The sequence below is a fragment of the Temnothorax nylanderi genome, unplaced genomic scaffold (assembly GCF_030848795.1).
Source record: "Temnothorax nylanderi isolate EJ_2023f unplaced genomic scaffold, tnyl_v1.0 TNYL_tig0057_pilon, whole genome shotgun sequence".
NCBI classification, from domain to species: Eukaryota; Metazoa; Arthropoda; class Insecta; order Hymenoptera; family Formicidae; genus Temnothorax; species Temnothorax nylanderi.
The window spans coordinates 762,629-789,535 of record NW_027249119.1 but is presented as its reverse complement, the minus strand read 5'-3'; the positions used below and the strand labels follow the sequence as shown (position 1 = coordinate 789,535).

At 36.4% G+C, this 26,907-nt stretch overlaps 4 protein-coding genes and 1 long non-coding RNA gene across 18 annotated transcripts in view; 2 read left to right on the top strand and 3 right to left on the bottom strand.

The window, feature by feature from the left end:
* Positions 1 to 26: 26 nt before the first annotated feature.
* On the bottom strand, positions 27 to 2,110 carry Polr2m (RNA polymerase II subunit M). Of its 3 annotated transcripts, none has more exons than XM_071707340.1 (5): positions 1,768 to 2,110; positions 1,212 to 1,699; positions 884 to 1,145; positions 446 to 808; positions 27 to 334 (listed from the first exon to the last, which is right to left on the bottom strand). In XM_071707340.1, the coding sequence occupies exons 2-5, from the start codon at positions 1,346 to 1,348 to the stop codon at positions 119 to 121; spliced, it is 978 nt and encodes a 325-aa protein (XP_071563441.1). In that variant the 5' UTR covers positions 1,349 to 1,699; positions 1,768 to 2,110; the 3' UTR covers positions 27 to 118. The 3 variants fall into 3 exon arrangements, with proteins under 3 accessions (XP_071563441.1, XP_071563442.1, XP_071563440.1); XM_071707341.1 differs by having other exon boundaries at positions 1,772 to 2,110; XM_071707339.1 differs by having other exon boundaries at positions 1,212 to 2,110.
* On the top strand, positions 2,109 to 11,023 carry Sidl (SIDL trafficking protein particle complex subunit 10). Its single transcript, XM_071707338.1, has 12 exons — positions 2,109 to 2,460; positions 3,001 to 3,218; positions 3,445 to 3,638; positions 3,720 to 3,915; positions 4,381 to 4,492; positions 4,601 to 4,788; positions 4,882 to 5,100; positions 5,240 to 6,003; positions 6,231 to 6,897; positions 6,970 to 7,431; positions 7,677 to 7,995; positions 8,174 to 11,023. Exons 1-12 carry the CDS (start codon positions 2,286 to 2,288, stop codon positions 8,302 to 8,304), a joined length of 3,645 nt encoding a protein of 1,214 aa, XP_071563439.1. The 5' UTR covers positions 2,109 to 2,285; the 3' UTR covers positions 8,305 to 11,023.
* Positions 11,020 to 12,326, bottom strand: Nop10 (Nop10 ribonucleoprotein). Its single transcript, XM_071707343.1, has 4 exons — positions 12,158 to 12,326; positions 11,588 to 11,630; positions 11,284 to 11,396; positions 11,020 to 11,183 (listed from the first exon to the last, which is right to left on the bottom strand). The coding sequence occupies exons 1-3, from the start codon at positions 12,209 to 12,211 to the stop codon at positions 11,299 to 11,301; spliced, it is 195 nt and encodes a 64-aa protein (XP_071563444.1). The 5' UTR covers positions 12,212 to 12,326; the 3' UTR covers positions 11,020 to 11,183; positions 11,284 to 11,298.
* A 2,056-nt stretch (positions 12,327 to 14,382) lies between these two features.
* Positions 14,383 to 26,907, bottom strand: part of LOC139773094 (uncharacterized) — a 45,331-nt gene continuing 32,806 nt past the window's right edge. The window contains exons 4-5 of one of the 2 annotated variants that reach the window (XR_011718270.1): positions 25,597 to 25,783; positions 14,383 to 14,573 (exon numbers count right to left, since the gene is read on the bottom strand). This is a non-coding gene — a long non-coding RNA (uncharacterized lncRNA). Of the gene's footprint in view, positions 14,574 to 25,222; positions 25,784 to 26,907 lie in introns of those variants that run through there. The other variant, XR_011718269.1, reaches the window with a different exon arrangement.
* The window catches only part of LOC139773086 (dystrophin, isoforms A/C/F/G/H), a 470,778-nt gene continuing 459,687 nt past the window's right edge, over positions 15,817 to 26,907 (top strand). For 3 of the 11 annotated variants that reach the window (XM_071707327.1, XM_071707317.1, XM_071707324.1), the window contains exons 1-2: positions 15,818 to 16,174; positions 17,037 to 17,127. In XM_071707327.1, coding sequence (XP_071563428.1) covers positions 17,037 to 17,127 — 91 coding nt within the window. In that variant the 5' untranslated portion in view covers positions 15,818 to 16,174. Of the gene's footprint in view, positions 16,175 to 17,036; positions 17,128 to 20,414; positions 20,517 to 24,443; positions 25,191 to 26,907 lie in introns of those variants that run through there. The other 8 variants (XM_071707320.1, XM_071707319.1, XM_071707326.1 and 5 more) reach the window with 6 other exon arrangements.

The following is a 26,907-nucleotide window of genomic DNA, read 5'->3' as shown; positions in this document are numbered from 1 at the left end:
GATTCAAAAATGAAGTACATGAAGAATTATATAATAAAAATAATTTTATTGAAGTAAAAATAAATATTTTTAAAGCTAAACATATTTTTTATGCACACGCACAACATAACAGTCTTTGTTAACTCTCTATAGAATCCACAGTAAACACAACTGTTCCGCCTCTATCGTTATCTTCTTCATCGTCCACTTCGTGCTCTTCTTCATTATCGGAGGAAGAAGACGAGGAAAGTAAGCCGTTTGTATATTTTGAACGGTAATTATCAAAATTTCGACTAGTACCAGGTAGTCCTATTTGAGAAGCTAGACGTTCCACTGCACGTTTCGCTTGAATTTCCTGCAAAATATTAAAATATTTGAAATTAATTGAAAATATATTTTTAATGGTAGGTAGTATAACAGAATACTTTTCTGAAAAAAATAAAAAGATATCGGAAATGCTAAATACCTGTAATTTTTCAGTTTGTTCTTCCTGCAATTTTAAAGATTCATTCAAACTCAAAACCTTGGCTGCTCCGCCAACTATAAGAGGCGGTGTAGCTGCGGTGACCTCCCAATTTTTATGCAGCTTCCTTTGCTTTTCCTTCATTGGATCATGCACGTTGCTCTTGGTAGTTTTATATGGCTTAAACGGCTCCCTTTTATTCGTTTCCTGTGTCTTCTCTACTTTGTCGATGATATAGTTCACGTGTTTCACGTCTAAAGGATCTGTTTTGAAGGTTTCAATCTCTGCTATATCTTCTGGTTTGATGAGGCTTTCTTCAGGTGTCAAGTGTATAATTTTCTTGTTGTGAACACCAGTTCCTGTAGGCTGTTAGAACATAATAGATCATATATATAACATCAATTAGAGCTATTATCGATATTTCATGCGAGATCTATCAACCTGAGCTAGGATCTTCAATGGGTCTTCCTCGTCGTCGCTGTCCAGCTCAACAATCTTTGTTGTATCTTCGTCATCCTTGTCATTATATTTTCCTGTCCATTCCAATTTGCTCATAGCCGCTTTGCCTTCGGATGCTATGTTAAGCCGTGACAGCAAATTAGCCATCTCTTCCACTTCCTTCCTACGTTCGAGCTCCTTCAGTATCTTATCGTGGAAACTTATAATTTTCTCTCCTTTGTCGGGAAGCTTCGAGATAAACTTTCTGAAAAACGCGATGTTTTAGGATCGATTCTAAATGTTGGGATGCAACAGTTTACGCCCTACCTACTTATTGGCAAGAATTTTTTTCTGCCTTTCTAAAAGCTCTTCCAATTGAAACCTCTCTTTCTTCCCTAAATCATCGATGTAGCCTTGACTTTCCTTCTTCGACGGGAACACCTCGCCAGGTATCTTACTCGTAGACATATTTTTTCGTTATCAAATTTTTTAAAACAGAACAATCGCTCTGCACAAAACTGGCGTAACGAGTGGTTACGCGAAATTCGTTATAGGTATTACAAAAACTGTGTGTGGATGTCTGAAAACTTTTGCAAAATTGGAGAAAGAATTGGAAAAATCGGAGTTCAAACGAATTCGCAACGCAGCGTGACGCTGAAAATCGATGCAGCTGCTGGAAAATATCTTCGCAATAAAGAAAAAGATATCATGAAGAACGTGTCTCACGCTTAATTCAAACGGCATAACATCATCGCGATCGCACAGTTCAACGATCGGTTTTCAAGAATATCTCAGACAAAACAAATTGCGTCGTTACTCCTAAAATGAAACAGATACACAATTAGACTTGGAGAAAAAAGGAGAAACGAGAGGTGCAGGAAACAAACCTACAACTACAACGTGAAACGACAAAGCGAATCTCATGAACCTCATTTACGGTAGACGCATAATAAACACGAATTCACGAATTCACGAATTGACACGAATCGAAGGCGCTCTGAAGAACGACGACACGATATATCGAGATCCCTGATTTTCCGCGAATCGATACGAAACGGCACCGATCGATCGCAACGCGCGGAATGGAATATCTATTCCTCGCAATTGCACTTTCCGCACTCCTCTATCTTCCTCTTTCTCTCGCCGACGCGCGATCGCACCGTCTCTCGCGCTTTCAAGTGCGGAAGGTGTAAGTCAGCGCGGCTGCAGGGGTGTAGGGAACAGACGTTAAGGATCCCAACCTCAATGGAGCTCGAGAGTGCTCGGCGAAGGATGCTCGGCTCGTCTCCCGACTGCCTCTGAACGTTCAGCGAGAGTCGCCCGGTGGTGTTCCGCGCTCGCGGCGGGCTCGTCGAGACCCGGATCGGCGAGCGACCCCCCTCCGCCGAGGGGGAGAGGGTTTCCTATGCGCGCCGGCGAGAGAGGGACGAGGAGTTATGACCGTGGGCCCGATCGGGAGCAGCGAGCTCGCGAGGCACACCGCCAGTCCTCAGAAACGATGAACTGCAATGGGGGATCGTCCGTGGCTGGCGAGGCACGCAAGGCGGCCGCTACCGTCGACAGCAGACCGATCGTCACCTGTGAGTTCCTTGACCGCCGCCTCCCCCCTGCCTCCCTGCCCCCCCCCCCCGGCCGATAACACGGCCGTCGTACGGACACTGTCCTCGACGCCCCGCGCTCCGTCCGTCTGTCAATCCTCGTGACGTCTCGCGTTTCTTCCTCTTGCCTGTCTGCACCGAGACAGTCGGTGTCCGGATAAAATTATTCGCGGCACCATTCAATAATGCGCATCTCGATTCCCCGAGATTTTTCTTGAAGAACATATGTTAACTTAATGTTTTTGTCAGGGAAACATGTAATGCGGATTGTTTTAGATAATCCAGGATTTTGCCTGATTCCCTTTCTCCCCCTTGTTACCGGTGTCATGTGAATTTAATCTAAATTTGTGTGGCAAACGTACGAGGTGGACTTTGTAGTCCTTTCTTATATAAGGTTTCTTATAACACAAATGAGTAATCTAATGGATACAGGATGTTACTCTGACCTATGCAAATGCGCTGCCTGATTCCTCAAAGCGTGTGACATAGGATTGGAATATGATAATTTGTACGGTGATACAGGTGCCGGAGATGAAAATTTGTTTTCTACGTTGGAAAAGAATTTACTCCAAGCTATACCTGCGGATGCGGTGGAATGGCGCAGGTCGTTCAGCAGGCCGATTAAGCAAGTCAAACTTGGGGCTACCTTTGTGCCATTTTCCAGGGACATTTTGCCCACTGACAAAGATTGGCATCTCATAAAGCAACCAATCTTTCATATTTATTGGACGGAATGTTCTGTAAGTCCCATAAAGATATGCCATTCTAGTTTCAGTTTTTTGTCACATGATACATTTGTTTATACAAGATGTTATTTCTTTCATCTATATTAGATACTGTATTAGACAAAGTTATCAATAATGTTGTGAAATTTTAGAATTATCTATTTATTTGACGTGTATCTAGATGCATTCATATTCCTAATAATTTGGCAACAATGAACTTTTATATCACGTATTCTTGTAGGATGTTGATACTTATAAGACTAGTATCAGAGATGATATTGATGCCTGGTTAAAGATATTGAATTTATATCACATTCAAGATTGGATGATTGTATTGGTAGAAACGTATGATGTAAAGAAGGCCAATAAGCTATTGCCCAGGACTACCGTCTTAGATAAAATACGAAGTGACTTTGCTGCCAAGAATGGCGACAGGTAATATGACCTTTTACATTTAATCTTGCAATATAATATGGAAATGATGTTATATCCATAAATTGTGTCTATAATTGACAGATGTTTTGCTATAATTAATCCAATTAAATCTGAATCTCGTTCCGCGGAATCATGGAGAGGCTTGATAACTCGCATTCGTCATTTGATGTTGACTGCATATGACAGAACTCTGTCGCGCTTTGAAGATATTATACGAGAACAACGAGAAAGGCGGAACAATCCTAGTTGGAACTTCTGCCATTATTTTCTTCTACAGGTAATATAACTCTCCTTATAAATTCTTATCACTACTGAATTGCCTAATAAAATATTGAGTAAAATGTTGATTGACATACTCCTGAAACGAGTTATCTTATATTTTTTTATTCATAATCTTTCATAATATCTTTAACTTTTTAATCAGTCTTTTAAATAAATAAATAAAACTAGCATACGTTGGTCGGGATTACGAACCCGAGACTCACCGACTACAAGTCAACTGCTCTCACACAAGAGCAATGCGTCACTCTGTAGTGCGATTCTGTAACTCGTTATGCTGTCGTTATGTGTTTATAACGACAGTTGCGCAGGTATACTATATAATAAAAAAGCTGCGCAACTGTCATTATAAACACATAACGACAGCATAACGAGTTACAGAATCGCACTACTGAATTCCCTAATATTAAAAATCTTGAAACTTATATATCTTTCCTTTTACAAAGTTGAATTGGCATTTTAGGAAGAACTGGCATTTGCATTGCAAATGCTAGGTTTGTACGACGAGGCATTGGTGCAGTATGATGAACTAGACGCTCTCTTTACACAGTTTGTGCTCAATTCTAATGTAGGAGGTATTGTAAGCCTTTAAATTCTAGCTTGTATTAAAAGTATACGATATTAAATGAGAACGGATATTGAGATACAAAGTGAAAACCTAAATGTAGATAAATTGTTCATAGATACTCCAGGATGGTTAAGTCTGTTTCAAACGCCTCTCAACAATTGGGGAGGTGTGAATTTAAATAACGGTACAAACCATCATCTAAGATTTCTTTTAGCTGAATGTAAGGCATCTTTATTAGATCTTAGGAGTTACTTGTTTAGTAGACAATGTGCCATGCTACTCCTGCTTAATAAACCTTGGGAGGTTTGTATGAATTGAACAGTTATTGATAATTAATGGCTTCGTATAATTACCGTAATTCGTACATATTTCGAAATTGGATATTATTTTTGACAGGTTGCGCAAAGGTGCTTATCATTTGTCCATAACACATTGAGCGAACTGAGAATCTTAGAAGTACAGAAACCTGAAGGCTCTGTAGAATGCTGGTCATTCCTCTGTGCGTTAGAGGTCTTGCAAGCTTGTCAATTGTCCACCATCAATATTGATAACAATCAACAATTGGACTTGTGCTCTTTACATACAGCTAGCTTGTGGGCACTTGCAAGAGATAAGGTAATTTATTTATTTGACACTGATTATTTTATTTATACGTTATTTGCCAATATAATTAAATAATTATAAATATAATTCTTGAATTGTTTCCGTCGTATATCTTTCTATATATCGCATTATATGCCTTTTTTCTTTTTAGTTAGGAAGCTTAGGAAAATTGTGCGGCCTAATGCCGGGAAGTGAACCGACTAGTGAACAGTTGCACACAGTTGTGTATCTTATAGCAGGTATAGGAGATTCGGAGCCACAGGTAGAAGGAAAGTTAACTCCTACAGACAAGTTAAAAGAGGCACTATCATCCAAAGAAGCGTTCAAGAAACAGTATCTGGAGCATGCAGAATTAGCTATGGGCACATACAAGCATGTCGGCCGTATTCGATCAGCCAGATTAATCGGCAAAGAATTGGCACGATTCTACAGCGAACTCGGAGAAAATCAGAAAGCGGTCGCGTTTTTATCTGACGCTTTGAAAACTTATATGGACGAAGGCTGGAATCATTTGGCTGTGCAAACGCAGTTGGAGCTAGCCGAGTGTTACAAACGGATGGACGACGTCGAGAAATATACTAAAGTGTGCGCGGCAGTAGCTAGCGCAAGTCTTTTGCATATAACTGTACGCAATACATATTTGGAAGAAATGTTAGGGTATATGAAAATGATCTCTTCACCTCAACCATTACTCGCGGAACTCGGATGTGCTTTTATAATACTCAGTATGGAAGCTAAAGTAATGGATAAGATAGTACAAGACTGTGTAGTTAACGTCGAAATCAGTGTACAGAGTTTGTTTCCTCGGGAAGTAAGATGCACTAGCGCTGCTATTTCTGTAGAGGAGATACAAAAGCCATCCATATCTAATAAGAAAAAAGGACTAAAATCATCTGTTGAGCCTCCAGTACAATTGTAAGTATTAATAAATAAAATTGTAATTATTTTTATTTATAAAAATCTGTATATATGTAATTTTTAATACTATGACAAAAAGAATAAATTGTAAAAAAGAACTTATATTATTTATATTGGTATTCTAATATCATATATTTCCAATAGTGCTCATTGTATATCTTCTCTCATTGTATATCTTCTATTTCCTATGTGTTGAATTTTTGTTCAGTTTTGTTTTATTTCAGGTTGTCAAAGTGCACATTAGAAGATATGAAATTACTTGATCTCAGTTTATTACGTTTGCAAGTATATTCTTATTTGGATTACAAGGAAGATAGGAGTCTTGGTGCTGCTAGTGTTATTAATAAAAATATGAAACCGCTCGTGAGACGTTCAGACAGTGCAAAGCATAGAAAACCTTCAATCAATACAAAGGGTGATTTTAGCAAAGCGCTCTCCTGTGATGAATTCGTTATGAAACCCGGTATAAATACATTTGTCTTAACAAGGCGAGTAAATCAACCGGGTTTATACAAAGTTAGCCAATTATCACTGGTGATAGAAGAGAAATTAGAGTTTTTATCGCCCGTACTGAATCCACGATTATGTTACGAAGTAGCAAAGACGCAGCCAACGATATCCGTAAATTGTGGCAGAGATTTACTGGCAGGTCTTATTCAAGATATTGAATTAGTTATTTCGAGCGGAAGTACAAAGATAACCGAAGAAATGAAATTAAAATTACGCACATCACGCGGATTGACAGTGCAATCACAAAGTGTTGAAAAAGTAATGGTGAAGGAGTTAGAGATACCACTGCCAACATGCGAACCATTTCAAACCCTAAGAGTCCAGTTAAAGATCTTAGCTGAATTACCACCAAAGAAGGATGCTTCATCTATGGAACATAAAGTATTTAACACTTGTAATTTTATTATTCTATTTCTCGCACAATGAATATTATAACTTAACTTTTTTTTTTAGTTGAATATACAATGTCCATGGGGTTCGGAAGAAAGCATATCGTTGCATTTTGGTCCACCATTGATGTCAAGTATGAAACTTCATACAGCAAAACAAAGAAAATTCATTCAAATTGTCGTGACTGGCTTGACAAGTCAACTTCTACAATTAACTGAACCTGAATTAATGACAATTTCGTCAATAGACGTTAACTTTAAAAGTTTAAATCCTGTCGCGGGTCAAAAATTAGTGATAGGCAATGGAATGAACGTTTCTTTTATGTGGGAATTTGAGATCGGAAAAGATGAGAAATCCACGATACCAATAAAGACTGACTTTCGTGTAAAATATATATCAGTCAATGATACTGAAGAATTAAATAATACACATGTTGACGATGATCCACTACATATACATAATCTTGAGAGAATTGAGAAAGCATGTAGTGTTTACAGATGCAACTTTGATATTACAGATTTTGTGGTAAGAACAACTATTCATTATTAATTGATATATATATATATATATATATATATATATATATATATAGATTATATGTTATATGTCTATCTAAATATTTTATTTACTTTAAATGAGAAGTTGCGGATTAATGATGACCTGTAATAATGTAGGATCACTATGTACACTTGTAAAAATTGAATTACACTGTGCATTATGTATATATTAATAGTATAAAACGTTAATTTGTTTATAACGATGCTTTCCAGACTTTATTCACAGTATCCTCGAAAGTTGAAACAAGTGGTGGTGGAGGAGAGTTTTGTCGTGCTGGTAGTATGTGCCACTTGTGTCTTACAGTGATGCGCATGCCTAGTCTTAGTCCAAATCCTCCTCCACAGTTAATGTATGAGGTTCTGGCGGACCAAACTATGTGGGCGGTGTGTGGTCGGACAGCAGGCATTGTATCGTTAGAAATAGTAGAGAAACAAAGCGTCACATTAGATGTCATGCCTCTGACAAGTGGTTATTTGCCTCTCCCTGTTGTTAGATTATCTCGATACATACCCGCAACAGAATCGAAAAATGGTAAGTTTAAGTATTTTACATAATATGTCTACATATGCGTACGTTTTATTTGATTTATGAACAAATTCATCAAATTTTTATTGTAGATATTTGCTATAATTTTTTAAAGAAAAAGATATTACGTTTGCCTCTGAGTTGTATAAATTTCTGTAACTGTTTTATTTGTTTCCATTTTAAGATATCGTCCGTAATAAAAATGATTTAGGATCTGGTCCTCGATTAGAGCCATTTAGTCCGGGACAAGTGTATAATGCCAGTAAAGCACAACAGGTGCATGTTCTGCCAGCAGCTCCATCAGAATCGAATTAAAGATGTATAAATTGTTGTTGAAGACATGTACATGTTCTTTGATTTCGTGTAACAGGTCATGAACATCTTTAATTAGGAAGAACTTTAGGAAATAATCGCAAGTTGTTTTTTTGTATCAAAACGAACAATTATGTAAATATCGCATTTTAAATTCATATAATAGATAAGGATTATGTTATATCATATAAATTAATATTTTGAAATAAGCAAATCAGCATTGGATATAATAGTTTAATATTTATTTTTATTTCTATAAGATTTACAATTTACTTCAATTCTCTATTACCAAAGCCATTCATCTTTCAAAAAATTTGAATTTTTTGATTAATAATTATGTTAATGATGCCATAAAAAAATCTTTATTTAAAAATTACGAATTCTAAAGCTTCTCCTAGCTTCTACTAAATATATATTTTGTATTGAAACATTGTATTTAATGTACATAATTATTACGTTTTATAGTTCAATTCAAATTACATTTCATCAGAAAGTAATCATGTTATTGCAATAATATGAGATAGCTACGTTATATTGAAAATAATACTAAAAATATTCTATTTCTCCACGATTCTTAATAATTCAGTTATGATAAATGTAAAGGAAGTATGCTACCCGTGTCCTAAATTATACATATACTTATATACTTTTGTCATTTTACATTATGCATACAATAATGTTTTCTTTCATTTTTTTCTTTCCTTTTCTCTTCCACATTCATTTACAATTTATTACTCTATATGAATCCTGTTTGCTCTGTTGTCTCTTTTTTCGTTTAAAAAATATATTTTATGCCATCTTAATATCTTAAGAAGGATGGTAATATAAGAATTTTTTAAATATAAAATATATGTAAAATTTGTACAAATATTTGTTAGCGATATATACTCATAAGCTTGTGAATAAATGTTACATATTTTTACTGATTGTTAAATTGTAACATAAAATAATCTTTATGGACATAAATTTTGATACGTAAACTAGAAATTTACTTAATGCTATGTAAAAATTATATATTGCGTTCGTTTATTAATATTTATATTTCAACAGAAAAAAAATATATCTACTGAGGAAGAACAATACATCACATTAGTTAGCGTTTATTCGTCAGAATTGGATATTATCAGATAAATTTTTCTTGTGTTGCCATGTTTTTTTTTAGAATATATTATGATTTTCTATTTGTAAATGTAAGACAACCATAAAATACTCTTGATTCATATCGGTATATTTATTAAGTTGCAAATATCTTTAAACTGGTTTATACAAAATTATGTTTATTATTCCAATGTTTTTGTAGAAAGTATTTCTACAAAGTAACGTAATACATTTATATTATCTATTTATTATCTTTGTTGATCCTATGTTTAAGATATGTATATTCAAATGGTTTTTTATATAATAATTTTGATAGTAATATGTTATACCAAATATATTTATATGTATAAAAGTTGGAGATGCATAGTTAATAAAATATATTAATCAAATATTTTATTGTATGTGTCATATATTGTAGTAGATATAATAATATGTTCTTATTATTTGTGTAAACCTATTCTAATAATATGTTCTTAAAATATATATTTCATTATTTATTCTTTTATGTTTCTAACGTTTACTAAAAGATTCAGTTATTTAAGTCAGTCTAATGTTTCTCGAGTTGTAATTTAGACTTACATATTTTTTCCTGTATAAAGAAAAGACTTTATTTGTAATATTCAAACAATTATTAAAATGTCCATAATACTCTGAAATAACTTAATACTCAAAATTATGTTGTAATACACATACTGCAAAAATAAACATAAGCCAAATGTTACATATACTGCATTTATACAAATATATAATAATGCATATTAGGTCGATATTCATAGTCCGATCTTATATTCAAGATCGTCTTAAGTACGATCTTGAGATGCTGTACGGTCAATTTATTGACTAGAGTGACTAGATGAAATCTTAAGACTGCCCATGACACTAAAATGATCTTGAATATAAAATCGAACTTCTCTACAAATACCGTTCTTTTCTTTTCGATTAGTAATAAGTTAAATTTGTATTCATTTTACGTGAATATGTAAAACATGACATTGACATTTTACCATCACATGTGTGATATGTAGTGTTTAAAATTCATAAAAATGAAAAAAATCAATTTTTTCCCCCGCATAAAATTTGTTCTCACGCAGCATACAACCATGTTCAAATTACGTTTTATTTTAAAATATATTATGTATATTCTATCAACTATGCATACCATCTTAAAAGTTACGTAATTATTTTTTATTCTAAATAACATTGGTAATTAAATGTTTGCATTTGATATGTAATTTTAATTGTGATAAAAGCTACTGTATATAGATTATTTTTTAATATCAATAGATGAAATAAATCATATATCAACATGTTAATAATTAAGAATAGAATTATAAGACAATTGTCATAAATGTAACTCGCAATATCGGCTTTATATTTCAAATTTCTGTTATACATAATAGTGTATGTTTCCATATGTATTAATTTAGTAGATATTAGCAAATACGCTGTTCATAATAAACTAAGATTGCAAGTAAGTAATCTTGTTACGACGATTTTTCAAATAAAACCATTATATTGCAAGTCAGAAAATACTGTACACTATAGTTTTTATTTTTTATAATGTGCGAAGATAATAAACTGTAAATGAAATTTGTACAGTAAATATATGTATCGACAATGTAAATTAATGCGTAAATATTTTATTTACTCTTAATAGAATAGACAATACATAAAATAATTGATGTCTAAGTTACATTGATAGATTTTCAGTGGAAATAATTTCTTGTTAAAACTATTGTACGAGATCATAATACTGGATGCCACACTGGATGAACCGCCTTTTTCTGCGACAAGATATAAATTATCGTATTTGTATCATGTTATAATATCATATACTTCCTTTTATCTATTTATATTTTAAATTTTCAAATAAAATTTACTTACTGATCTTATATATAACTAATAGCTCGGTTGTGGTTGTTGCGTCAATAATAGACTGTGTCTCCTTTTCATTGTTATTCTTTGTCTAGAGTATTTATCTTCAACGGAAAAACGAGCTGTAAAGATGTTCAATATCAGTCTTTTGTAATGTCCTAAGGTATCTATGATTGCGTTCGCTTTGGACGCTTTCGTGGTGAAAGCATCGCTCCATCTTTTTTCAACGTGTAATGAGCAATAAAGATAGACTGACGCTTACAGCACGAAAGCGCCCAAAGCGAACGCGGTTTATGTAATAAGAATAATTTACCTGGATGTGCAGATAAGGTTGGCTTTCCGTTGGGGTCCATTTTCTGTAAATATTCAGGAATTGTTACAAAAAAGGGGAAAAGATATAAAAAAGTTAATTAAAAAGAGATTGTGAAAAAAAGGAAAATAGCATAGAGAGAATCATATTGCGATCTATGATAATACACAGAATCTGTATTTAAGAAAGATTAGATAGATATATAAATATATATTTCATTTTGTCATATTCTATTATATATTGCGATGTAATGTTTCATGAAAAATCATCGGGATGACACGTGGCTCCGTGTGAGTGCGATTAGTAACCGGAGCCACCGAAAGTGGATTCGATTCCGACCTTCGTCGAGGATTCCTCGTTTGAAAGGAGGAGAGTTTTGAAGCAAAGGAATACAGAGTTTAATACACACTTCCGACCTCGTGTTTCTTAACTCGCATCTGATTAATGTTACATCATCCAACGTTTATACTGCTATTATTATTCGTTTTCGGCGCTGGCCGTAGGCGATCCCTGCTATGAGGGATCGGGTGCTATTATAATTTAGAAGAAAGAAATAAAGAGATGAGAAGTTACCTCTAAAGTGTACACCCGATCTCCCTTGTCGTCCAAATAATACATGAGATACATCTTGATGTATCTTAGGTATCTTCTCGACTGTAAACTGTAAGTTCTTTGCAACTTAACCTTCGTACTCGTACAGCCGGGCCAGTGTTGGGGTTAGGTTAGGAGTTAGGAGTACTTGGGAGAAGGAGAGACAAAACTCGCGCACGCGCCGTCTTGCCTCAGTCGCGCACTGGCTGCATCCAGAAGCACGATCGCTCATTGAGCGCTCACAGGTAGCCGCTCAGTGAGCATTTTTGATGTACTGGATATATGCTCACAACAGTTCACTATACGCATTTATGTGACGTTTATATATATTTATTTGCATTTATAATAGACATCTACGTCTCTAAAGATTTGCGTAATTATTAATTTCTATCTTTACTATCTGCCACCTGTAAAAATATACAAATGCTTTATCTAAGGGCCATTCTACAATACGTCGCAAACGATGGCAACTGCTAGTTGAAAAATGTTATTTCCGATTGCGCTTGTCAATTGCGGTTGTCAAAAGAGAGTTGGCGAATTTTTAACTTTTTTGGCGACAGTAACTGGCAATCGGCAATCAGAAATAACACTTTTCAACTAGCAGTCGCCATCGTTTGCAACGTATTGTAGAATGGCCCTAAATGTTATTAGCTAGAGTGTAAAGAAGTATTCTATATTTTGCATGTTACATAATTATTAAAATTTGTAATTTTGTATAAATATAATTTTCTCTTTTGCAGTATAAGCGTATTATGTTTTTGTGCCGATTGTATTATGCTTTCTTTACTAAAAATTAGTAATTACATAAGAAATAAATTGTTTAAAAAAATATAATTACCAGAAAAGTGCGATATAAAAATTAAAAGTATGATAAAGAACAGATATTACACGCACACACGCACACACTCACACACGCACACACGCACGCACGCACGCACGGACACACACACACACACACACACACAACTTTGTAGATTAGATTATTTCAAAAATATATACAAAAAATGTGTACATATAAATAATGTTTAACTAATTAATATGTTAATTTTTTGATTATTTGCAAACAAGAATAACTTAACTTTCTAACTAAAAGATAAAAATTAACAACAGCACAAGAATTATATTAGTTACTAACTTTTAGGGATATTAAATTGGCGCGAAGATTGAAGAAAGAGCGTAAAGTGAGCTGAGTGAGCGATAGAAAACTACGCTCACGAAAGTGGCGAGCGCTCACCTTGAGCAGAGAGCAGCTCAGAGAGCGTTTGTATCCAGTAGATAGATCTAGGGGATATACTGAGCGCTCAATGAGCGCCCAGTGAGCGGTCGTGCTTCTGGATGCAGCCATTCTATTACAATTTTATAAGGTATCGTTAGATCCCTCGCGAGAGGAGAGGAGAGAGAGAGAGAGAAAAACATGAGGAATATTTATATTTATATTTATATCTATATTTATATAAATGTAGGATTCTTTTTTTACGAAAGAAGTAACACAATTTATGAATAGGAAATAATGAAATTTATTGGCCTAGTTTACACCGTGCGACCTGATCGCGACCTGACCTATGCCTATGCCCTGACCTAAAATAGGCTTCTAAATAAAACGTTTACACCATGTAGACCTATGATACTTTTGGGTCGAATATAGGTAAAAATTATCTATTGGTATCTATTGGTACACTCTCTGCACTTTAGGCGATCTTTAGGTCACCTGCGTTTACACGCGTTACGTCATGTGGCCTAATTTAGGTCAGGGCACGCGAAAAAGAGACCTGACCCAAGCGAGGTCGCAACTGTTTACATAGTCGCGACCTATCGTGTTTGGGTTGAATATAAGGTATAGATCGCGGCCTAAACGCATGGTGTAAACTAGGCCATTATTTATATTGCGCGTCTGCAGCCAACTTACAAAATAAATACCAACATTAATTGTCGTAAACCCAGTGAAAAATTCGTCGAAAAGACGTCACTTCGATGTCGTTTATCGTGAAACCGACATCGGAACGTTATATTATTAATTTCTAATTATTACTATTAAATATAATTTTAATGTATTATTATTGAATTTTAAAAAGCGTAAAAATGTTGTGTTACGCGACTTGCTGGCGCCCCTCTCTCCTACTTGAAGCTCTCTATTTGACTATTTCTATCCATCTGCCAATGCTAGTACAGCCGCGCTTATATCTTCCAATTGCAACTTCTTTTTTTAATGAATATTCATGTCTGATAGGATACAGTATGATTCGTCTAACTAAGCTGCACATTTGGAAATAAATCAGAGTAAATGTTGCGTTGATAGAATGGAATACCTGTTGCGACAGCCAATCACTACTTCTGCTTTTCCGGAAAAATGTTTGATTGGCTGCCTCGTCGCTCATCACGTGGCGCACGTCGTCGTTTCCTGTAAACGAGCCGTACGTTAGTATAACATCAATTTCAAGTTTTTGCGCTCTTTTTTCTCTCTCGTTATATTATATACTTGCTTTATGCTTCGCGCGACACGTTACATTTATTGAGAGTACTTCGGGTATGCTAGGAAAAACTATGAGAAAACCTGCTCGGTCAACAAGTGCCGACAATTCAAGTCTATCCAGATATTCCAGATGGGTTTACGTAGCCGCGTGAAATATATGCATGGAGAAATCGATTAATATCATGGATGGAAAATAAAGCACGCTATGTTCTGTATATTATTCTATATACGTAATTGATTTCTTCACGCATATGCTTTATGGGTCAATGACAAGCAGGAAATTGTTGCACAGAGTCGCAGATCTGCTTTTTCTGTTGAACGTAACTAATACGTTTCGAAAAGAATAACAATTAAAAGACGGACAGTTCTGGCGATTAAAAACTCGAAGCGATTGTGGAGCAAAAATAAAGTTCTCGACTCTTCAATTTTTGGATAGAAATTTTTCAAAAATCCGTGGATTAATATTTCTTTTCGAAAATTGTGCATTTCTCTATCATTGTGTATTTTTCTGTCAAAAAGTACTACAATTTAAAGTAATTTGGATTTAAATAATAAAGATATTATTCCGATTTTCTCATATAACGAAAATGTGATTTATATTTTTTACAAGAATTTTTTTTGCGGGAGAGCCAGCATTCTACAATCTTTCTAATAACTTTCAATTCTACAAACTCGAACTTTTCTGTCCTTAATTCACACTTTTTATTCTGAATATCCTCTATTTCCTCGCAATATACATAATTGCTTATAAAATAATTAATTTAAAATATATCCCCGAAATTAAAAAAAATGGGATGTTAATTTTACGAGAATCCAAAACCCATGTTCGAGCTTATGAGTCAAATCATCATTACACGTAATCAATTCGGAGATTAAAACAGAATATGAAATATCTCTCCATTCATAATGTTCATCTCTTATAATTACAAATTAATTATCCCAACCCCTTACAATTCACAAATTACCGATCCGACGTTAGCTACCGCGCGGATTGCTTTCTATAATTCTATATAATAAAGAGACACACACACTCTCTCTCTCTCTCTCGGGGAGATCGCACGCGGGAGATCCGACCCGCACATATACTCATTATCATGTTTATTATCGGGTCTTACGTCGCGTGTGACAAGTTGCTGGTCGCGGACGTAGGGCGATGCTCGCCGGTGATTAGCCGAGAAGCGTCCGCGGCGAGATGCACTGAGATGCACCGGCCGCGGCAGCGGCAGCGCCGGCAGCGGCCGAGCGCGAGCGCGTAGGCGCGCTGATTGACAATTCCTCCTCGTGGCGAGGAGTTGACGTATAGTGGACACGCGTGCACACGCGCTCGGACGCGACGGCGACGGCGACGGGAGCCGGCCGGATAGCCAGTGTCACTTCCGCTGACCAAATCGCTGTCAGTGCTCGTCCGCTTTGGCTTTATCGTCCTCCGCGACGCCGCGCCGGCCACCGGGTGTGAGAAAAGTTTGCCGAACGAGAAACGATATAAACGCATTTTTCTCCGATGCTGCGCGGCCGCCTCATCATCCAAGGTGAACGATTGTTCATATGGAAACGTGTTGATTAGGCGCGAAACGATACGTTGCCGGAATCGCGACGACGCGACGAGGCGTGAATTTACGGGATGCTGGACGCGCGGAAAACAGCAGACGCTCGCGCTGTCATCCGCTGCGCGGAGCGTCGATGATCGGCTTTGTTTCCGTTAATGATTATACAATAGGAAGCGCGTAATCGTCCGCAATTTGCGCGAATGTGCATAGGTGAAGGTCATCTCCATAGGTGTTCACGTAACAAATCGCAATTACACGAGCGCTAGCTTGCAAACAATGTTAATGGTTCTTAGAACTATTATTCCGTACTAATATTTCGCGACTTAAATCTTGTAATGCAAATTTTTTTGTGGGTTTAAGATAATTAGCAAATTTCTATTCGATCAAAGAATAATGCGTACGATTGGGTAATGTGTCAATATAATTGTTATTTATGTTATTTACATAATTAAAATCTAGAGTTCACTCATTATAATTTCAAGTATGTGATAGACAGTCCGAGAGTAAAGTTAAATTTGTCTTTGGATTTAGACACGATAACGACATTTGATTGCAATTGCGCGAAATATATATAAAATTCGAGTCAGCTCGAATCGTAAAAATATTTTCGCGATAATTTCACGGATTGTTGTTACCAATGGAAGTAGTGCTTCACTCGTACATATTATCGGCGAACCTTCGTCCGTAAAAAATAATCGCTCCGATATCGTTGCGGCGACCTCTGCCTTACGCTACTAATCTCATTCAGTCTAGTGGCTAGAATCGATCGCAAATCGCGCGACACTTCGCGCGATTCTTAAATATTGCTTGATTATATCAACTGCTCCGCGATCGGTCGTTTCAGATGCAGCGAAGGAAAATTCGTTGGATTATTCAGGTACCGGAGGAACCGCGGCATGTTGAGACCGTCGAGCAGCAAATCTCAAGTACGAAAGGTAAGAGAATTTGAATAACGCCAAAAATTCAAGAATTACTTGGCTAGAAGGGAATTCTAATCTTTCGAAGGCCTTTCGAACATCACGCATATTACTAATTTAAAAGTTTCATATTATCTAGTTACGAATCTAATTGTAAATAGAAATCATGCAAATTGATTTGTGCAGTACAAACGTAATTTACATTCATTTTCATTTACTTTAAATATTATTTAAATTAATGTACTCCGTGCAATCGAAAATAATGCTTGGATGGATCTTTTGACCTGCGAATTGTGTAATAACGTTTGAAGTACTACGATTGTCTGGTTGTAAAAGCAGCGGCTTTCGAAAGCGTTTATTTGTAATAAACGGCGCGTAAAACCAAAGATAAGATCCTCTGCAAGAGATTGACATGAACATACATAATTTATTACGTATATAAATAAACATTCTGCGTGCCGAAGCCTCCGCGTCTCTCTGTTTCATGAAGTTTTAATGAGGAAAACTCCTGTGTGTAGACATCTTAAAACATATTTAGGCTGATAAGGGGAGGTCGCGACATGAAAACATAGTATATCAATCAGACTGATTTTCAATTCGGATCTTTATCTTCTATTATCTATTAAACTTGTCGTAGAACTCTAAAAGGTTGAAAAATTTAAAAACAATCTATTGGACAAACTATTGGAGACCGAGTTTATTTTATAGTTTTTATCATTCGTGGTGGAAAAAGAAATAAAAACTTATATAAAAAATCAGAATAGTATGTTGTATAATCCGCAATATACTTTCATGCATTATCACAGAATAAAATATATGTTCTATAATAATGTCAAATAATATAACATATTATCTCGATAAACTGTGTTTCATGGAACATTCTACATGTGTTTGCCTACTTCTACTATTATTTTATATTACAGTATGCGTATTCTACAGGGTACCTAAAAAAATTAATTAACACTTATATGGAAGTAACTTTTTTAGAGAAAAAGAACTGATAACACAAGATATCATAGTAACAATGTATTTTATCTTGAAAGAGTCTTCACTTGTTCACCAGCATTGTCAACACATTCTTTGAATCTTCTCGAGGTAGCCCTGAGGTATTTCTTCATTGTTGCAGTCACATTTGCAACTTTCTATCGAAGATCTTGTACATTGCAATGATAGTGAACAAGTGGAGACTCTTTGAAGACAAAATACATTTGTTACTATGATATCTTATGTTATCAGATCTGTTTATCTAAGAAAGTTACTCACCGTTTCTACTAAAATATCTCCCTAAATAATTGTCTTTATTTACTTTAATTATTAAATTTTAAATTAATAAAATAATTTTAATAATAATATAATATCTATTAATAAAGTTAAATAATATTTAGAAAATATCAGAGGCTCCTTTCCCGAGTAGTATTGTACACCTAAAACTCGCAAATGTAAAAAAGAAAATATAGTAGATTTGCTAAAATCTATAAGGATTCATGTCACGGCTAGACGTACCACTAGTATTTTATTCTATTCATTATGCAAAGTCGTGACACCGCGCGCATGTCGTTTATGTGATTATAAATAGAGATGATCGGGCACGATCACGTTTTCGCGTCGCGCTTTACTCCGTTTTCTCCTTTCAGCGTAACATCTTTTTATAGATGATCACCATTGTCTTTTACGGCCGTAGTTCCTCCGTTGATGGATTACTCTGCCCGCGCTCCCATTCGCTCGTCTTATTAAATTTACTTCGAAACGCGTAAATATAACGTAGAATATAACAGGAATGCCGATGTTACGGATAACGTAGACGGTGATATTGAGGCAATTTCGTTCTGTGTGCTCAACTGTTGGCAAATAAATCTAGCGATTGCACTTGGCAGCGGATGTCCTGAAGCGATGAAGCGTACATACGAGAGAAGATTATGTTATCATTCCTTATCTACTTATAACTCTATTTCTTGAAAGTTTGAACGATGTAAACCGCTATAATCCGCAATACAGGAAATTAAAAAAATATAGAAAGAGGATCTGTCAGAAAACACGTAGATAGGATCTAGTGAAATATTAACGACAGACGCGCTTTGTGTACATTTTAACAAGTCAGTTATGTCAAATACCAAGAAGGTATTTGATGCGTCGGCGCTAACTTCTGCAGAGATCACCCGCAGGGTCGAAATCTGGGATACCGCGCAGTGTCGCGACGGGCTGCGTCCCATGAGGTCGTTCCGAGTTATGGAAAGTTCGATGCGCTCTTATTATAGAAGTTCCCTGACTCCGTAGCCGCACTAGATTATCTGCGGGCCGCTACTCGGAAACGACAAGTGTTCTTGACGGAAACAAGTGAAACTGACATTTATTCAGAATGTGATTTTTTTTGTTAAATAGCACATGCAAAAGTATAAACTTTGTGATAGAAAGAATTCGCGTTGATGGAATATAGACTCCGAGTTTACCTTTCATTAGCAAATGAACAGAAGAATTTGATATCCCTTTGCGTTGCAAAGCCAGCGATCTTTATTGTATGATCATTTTCTCGTGGCGAATGCACCGTTATATAATTCTTCTTGGTTTTGTGTATTTTTCTTATTGTAAGTTGGTTGTTTTATTCATCGAAACTTTCGTCTTCAATATCATCAATTCTATTAGAGGCGCGTAAATAATGATTATATATATATATATGCATAATAATATGACATATACACTAACAATAAGGCGTAAGGAAGAAATTGGAATATATTACATATTACCAAATCAATAACAACGATATGCAATATAAAGGCACTTTTTTAATCTCGATTAAATAGACGATTATATCTCTCGTAATTACCAGTCTGACTCTGGCCGTTTTAAATCACAATGCACGGATGTAATCAATGTGCAGTCGTTTATATCGAGATGATAAACACGTGTGTGTGTGCGTGTAGCACTCATTTAATTATAGTTATAAAAAGAATATTACATAGTCTTTTCTATTACTGTATGTTTCAAATTATTTATTCAGAGAATCAGAAAGTTGATCAAGTTGTGAAATAGCAGCTACTTTACGCAAAATTAGTTATGCAATATTTTGAATATTTAATTGCAATTTAATATATTTCGTAGGTTTTTTTGTATCATATAATTTATTATGTTTATGTTATTTTAATTACACGTTATTTTTTGCTCTAGACAGATGTATGTTCTATTACTAACATCACTGATAGCAAATCATTATTTTATGCTAATTCTTACGTTAATAAACTTAACGATTCGCGCTACATCAAAATTTGCTGATATGCAATGCAAATGACAATGAAAAAAGGCACACTTTTATAATAAGAACAATTAGAGATTGTGGTGAAATACATATCTCTTCCCGAACTTTGTACATATCTATGTGAAGCTAAATTAATACAGAATGGATGATGATATATGTAAGTATAATGATCTCTCGATTAGCAAATTTTTATATTGCACGTTTTTTTCATTGTATGTGATTTTTAATACACTAATTTTGCTGTGGAAGTCCAATTTTTAATATAATTTTGTACTTATATCTAGAGTGTTCACCCTTTTGTTGTTTCTATTTTAATATTATCAGTGTGTTGCCTAACATAATAATCACTTTTCATTTGTAAATTATCGCAAATACACGAAAAGTAATGTTCACGAATTTTATTCGTTGACTGTCCCATACGTATTTAGAAGAATATATGTATAATTATCACACATAACCCAGACAGCACACATGTCCAAAAGCGGGACAAAAGACGTCTAAAAGACATCTTTTAGACATCTTTTAGACGTCTAAAGAAAAAGATTGCTAAAAAACGTCTTATGTTCCGATTTTGGACATTATGCTGTCTGAATAAGTTACGTTACATATTTTACTTCTACGCTTTTAAAACCGCAAATTTAATTTAATTCTTAACTTGTGTGGCGTAATAATATTATCTACCTTCTGCGGTCAGGAGTAGTTAAGGGGCTAAAAGAAATACAATAAGAAGTAAAATCACTAACAAATATGGCATTTTATCTAAATTTTATAGTTTTAGTAAAACGTACAAGTATTAAAAACGGGAAACAGAAGCGCTTTGTTGCGGAGCGAAATTGCGGCAAAATTTAGAGCTTTCTTTATTTACGCGCGTTAGTGCCTTAAGTTTATTTAAAATGCACGGCGATGTTGTAGCGAAAACGCTAGAAAAGATAACCGTGGTATTGTTTCCATATTGACGAACCATTGTTCTAAGTAGTCTAAGTATTTCTTGGTCAACGGAATGTTTACTTTCTCCTGTCGGAAGTGATATGCTTCTGACGTAATGAAACTGTATTAATCCCTTGTGTGTTAGAAAAAAATATACGTTTTTACGTAAGAGTGTTTTCGATGAAAGCGTTATTGACCGTAGATGAAAAATATAAAAACACGCTCTTTTTCAGTGTTGCTAAAATCTTGTTTAAATAACAGCGGAAATCGCTTTGAAAACACGTTTATATATCAACTTAGATATAAGTTGTATTTCGAGATTTAAAAATTGTCTAAAGTATATTTTTATTATTTATTTATAAGAGATGTTATTAGGAACAAGGGTAACATTTTATTGTAGCACATTATTTTAGTGCAACTATTGTGAAATACCATGTTTACGATTGACTACGTACATCGAGAGCAACTAAGACAATAGTTAATCACGATTAATGTTATCATGAAATAAACGAATAAAAAGAACGCGTCATATATATCGCAGAATGAATACGTGTCGCAGATGAAAAAGAAGACACAGTTTCGGGGAATTGCGGTAATTTTCTTGCTCTCATGTGATGTCGCGTTAAGTTCTAATACTACTATAAGTTTGGAAACAGTGGGAGGCTATTTCCCGAAATTGTGCGAGTAGACGAGCAGACAGAGATATTCGACGATGAATGGCGGCCAAGGTAATTGTCCGTTATCACCGTTATCGTAACTTTTCTGCTATCAGGTTTTGCTAGTAATTCGGCTACTACCCTGTTGTTAGAGGATCGATTTTTCCGACATCCATTAATCGCTATTAGCTAAGTGCACTACCATATTTTATCATTTATCACGCAATTTTCTGTTAGTAATTTTAAGTCAAGATGTAATTAAAAATATTCATTTTTATAAGGTTATAGTATAATTATTGATTTTTGGATAGGAAAATGTATCGATGTAACTTACAATGATAAATATTTCAGCAATTAAAACCTAAAATTGAATATAACTCAATTTTATTACAACGCGATTGAAGAGTAAAAAAATAAAATAACCGTTGAGCTGTTCACCTTTAATCTATTAAAATTTCTTAATCCTTAGTATACAGGTTTTCCCTGCTTGTAGAACGTTCCTATATCTTTCGTAAGCCGAAATGGCGTAGAGGAAGAAGCAATTATCATTATAATTTATATGGGAAAAATTTCTTTCGTAAAAACGAAAAGTCTCTTTGAATTTCTTTCGATTAATGAAAACAGGTACTAATAATGTAAGTCTTTCGTAAAAACGAAGTGGCATAAAGCGGGGAAACTTTTGAAAAGGCTTGCTACGATTTAATACGAGGGATACCCGTATTAAATCGTAGCAAGAGATCTTCAGTTAAAATTTTCAGTTAAATCAAAATAGATTAAACGAAAATATTTGAGCAATAAAATATTATGTGTAAGACTTATGAATCGAAAGCTTTAAAACGCGGACAGAGAAATATTGTTGGAACAGCTGATGGTTTTGCTTCAAGTATAGCCCATAATACTAATTGGCATTACCGTAAACAGATTCTAGATATGAAATTAATTAGATTCATTCCAGCAACGCGTGAACCCAGGCGTGCGACCATGCATAACGCTATCGGTGAGGCCAATATGTAACGACATCAAGATGCTATCTGTGGGTTATTGACACGAGCGTTTCCGCGCGGTACACATATACGCATCGCTATCGAGAATACATTAGGGTTGGTGCAAAATGTACCAGTTTCGCTCTATCAATAACGAAGATTAGAATTTCTAATTCCGCGCGATGTTGATCTGATCTCGATAGTTTTCGTTAAAAATCTCATTCAAAATTGAAAACGGATATCGGAAAATCTCACGGATCATGGGAAGAAATGAGAATTTATAGCAGAATTGAATCTTGTAACTTGTAAAACTTATTTTAAATATAAATTCAGATTTAAAGCGTTCGCACGAACGCTATCAATTACGAGCTTTACATCGGCTTTGAATCTTTTATCACAAGAGAGACTATAGAATCGATATTCGTGTGAAATCTTTCAGCGAGCTTTTCATAAAACTGCATTAAAATTTCACTAAAATAAAATTTGTGACACATGGAGTTCCACAATAGATAATTAATTCTATAATTTTTTTCAGGTCGTTAACGTTTACTGTCTATACATTTTACATGAGGATTATCAGTAGTCTACACACGTGTACATACGAATCGTGTCTTCAGGTCATGCAACCGATTGTAGATTTGCGTTTCGTTTGGCGGGTTTTAGGTGAGCCCAGGACGCATCCTATACCTGTTTCGTCAGTAGCATACTTCCTTCGGTTTCTGAATCCCTGCTTACCTGTGACACGCTGGGCCTTACGGCCAGCGAAGCAAGGCCCAGACACCCGATTCCCCGATCGGGGATCAATCAAAGTCCCCTCACCTTGAAATTGGTCTATTCTGTTCTGTATTTACGAAGAATGGCATTATATAAGTGTCTTTGAAACGTGCCGCGAAAGATGTATGGACATAATTATACCAAGGAAAAGAAATAATGAAAATAATTAAGAACCTTAGTTTGTATAGAGAGTGTGAATAATGCAATTTATGATGATATTCACGATCATTATAGATCCTTATTATACATGATATACATAATACACTTCTGGAAAATGTACTTCCTTTACATTCTATTATCCTGTGATACGCTATTCTATGATTATAATATTTTATTACTTTTAATCCTGCAGACTGATATTCTATAGATCTATAAAAAGCTATGATCCTCAGCATATATCAATTGAAGCTTATTTTTAATTTAAAAGTACACGCTACATGAAACGCGTCTGTCCTCGTTTTTTCCCCCGTGGTCTCAAGGATTATAAAATCTTTATTATTTTTATTTTCTCGTACGATTATTCGAGGGGACCCACACGGGCGTGCCTGGAGAAAGGGGGGAATTCTCGCGATTGGAGCGAGAAGGAGCGCGATACGTAGCGCGGCGGCGCGGCGTCCGTCGGCGAGACGAGAACGGAGCTACAGCTACAGCTACGCCGCGCGGTGTCGATGTGCACGGCGTGGTGAGACTTTGGTGAGGGAAGTTGGGCCTTACGAGTTGTCAGTTCCGAGGTTGCCAGTTCGCTCGTGGCTCGGCCGGCGTACGCCGCGTTTGGCAGTCGTCGATTGACGTTAGCTCGCGAGAGAAGGATACGTGTTCGTATCTCTGCCGTCTTCTGCTCCTTTTTCCTGCGCGATTCGTCGGCGTCGCGTTTCGCGTTGCTCCGCCGCGCGAATCGCGACGGTACCTCGGTACCTCTAAGATCGTACGCACGATCGGGATGTCACCAAGTGTTTCGTTGCGCGGCCTCCGGCTACGACGGTCGTGAAGGCTCCAAACGGATCGTCGTCTCGCTCGCGAGAGAGAGAAAGAGAGGGAGAGAGAGAGAGAGAGAGAGAGAAAGCTGAGGAGTTGATGCGTGCGAGCGCGCGTGCGACGGCGACGAGTGCGTCAGTGTGCAGTGGTGTGCGTGAGTGCGTGTCCGGTGTGTGCCTCTTGACTTGTCAGAATCAACAAGTGGCGTAGCAATCCTCGTGTGGGCGCGTGCGCGCGCGCGAACGGCCGATTCTAACCTCGGCGCGGATCGGCGGCGACTCCTCTCCTCCGCGCGTGCACGTGCGCGTGTGTGAGTGCGCGCGCGCTCGCGATCCGATCGACGGCGTCGCGGCGCATCTGAGTGCGTCGCCGGGGACTGATGCCATTGCCTCGTGTCCCACCTGGATATTAACGTCGTCTGCGACCCGGTGGCTGCGTCCGAATATCTCAAGATGGAAGTCGTCTACATAGGTGCGTGCGCGCGCGCGCGCGCGCGCGGTATGTTTACACACGCACGTACGTGGGTATGACGTACGTAGGCGTGTGGGCACGTCTCGCGGAGGGTTCGCGCAATGAGAAATTTCTTTCTCCGTCGTCCCGCACGTGGCCACCTTGCGCGCGTGTCACTTTGCACCTGGCGAGTCCTCCTCTCCCAGGATCTTTTCGTTTCGGAGCGCGGCCTTGGTCTCGAGTGATATCACCGAAGTCGAGTCTTTGAAGTAATTGCTCGGGATAATTGTGACTGCCGAAGATAAATGTGACATCGCGATGTTTCTCGATGACATAATAGATAGTCGTCACTTTATAGATAGGCAATCTTTATCTGACCGTCCGAACAGTCGCAGTTATCGCTTTTAAGAATTTTAGAATGAGCCCGACGATCGTCAGGCTCGTCGTCGAGAAATATTCCGAACATGTTTACCTGTGTGTCACAATTATTCCGACTGATCCTGTTCGTTCATTAAGTAGCTGTGTTGTCGTTTCTTATATCGTGTCTTCTCGCATCAGAGTTCTTGTGTACTGTATTTACGGTATTTTTTTTTCAATCGCGCGATCTCAATCACCCCTCAGCTTGTTTTCATCTCGAAATGTATGCGATTATGTTGTTTCTGCAACATACAAGCGATAAATAAAAAATTGAGAGAATCTAAGAGATGAGTCATATCTCACAGTCTTGTCTCTGAAATCTTATGGCTTCATATCATTTTATATTTCAAGTCTGCATTCCTACCTCTACACTCAACATTAAATATTCCCACCTTGTTTTGTTTTGAAATGGATTTCTCCATTTCTCGTACGAAGATATTTTTGCATGCGTTATCTGAAAGTTAAACGGCTGTATTTTACGCGATACACGGTTTTATAAGAATTTCGTTTCTTCTTGCACTTTTACCTCATTATTTTAGATGATTTTTATTGCGTAACGGACTCAACGTGTCTATTGTGTAAACGTGTCGCATCGAAGAAACTGTGCTCAATTGTTTGGTTCACGTTAACGCGCTTTTTTTTATTGTGCATACACGTATGTACCGGTTACTTGAAAAGTTGCGTGGCACATTTTTCGCGTTGTCACCCGCGGTAGGCAATGGAATTATCTACGCTCCGAGCATAACTTATCTTATCTTGAAATTATTTGCGCTCGGCGCGCGGGAACTCGGGGAAACGCATGCATACGTCAGAATTGAGGATCGGCACACGTGCATGTTAAGAAAGATAAAGATAACGCGCTTACGAGCGTCGACACTTGATTTCAGTGCGCACGTGCTATACCGTCTAACATCTATGTGCGTGCGAAAGTCCGTTGGCGATTGGCAAGGCGCGACGAGAATGATTGTAATTGTTTAGCCGCGAATGAAATACCACTCGATATTAAATTAATACGTTATTGATTTACACCGAAGATATCAGAGCTCTTAAAAATTGTCGCGGTGACATACATGCGTTATGTCACGTACATATAATTGAGCCAGTGCACGCACAATGTTCAATCTTGCAGATTTGAGTTTCGTAAAATCACACTACCGTAAAAAAAATACCGCGTACACGCAAAATAATCATGTATCAATACGCTACAATTAGTGCAAACATATTTGGGTGAATGATAAACTAATTCAGATTATAATGGTGTGCAATATTAGCGATTACACATGTAAAACATTTTAATAAATTTTAGAATGCAAATTAAATAATAACGATAACTGGGAACAAATTGTGTGAATAAGTTGTCATATTA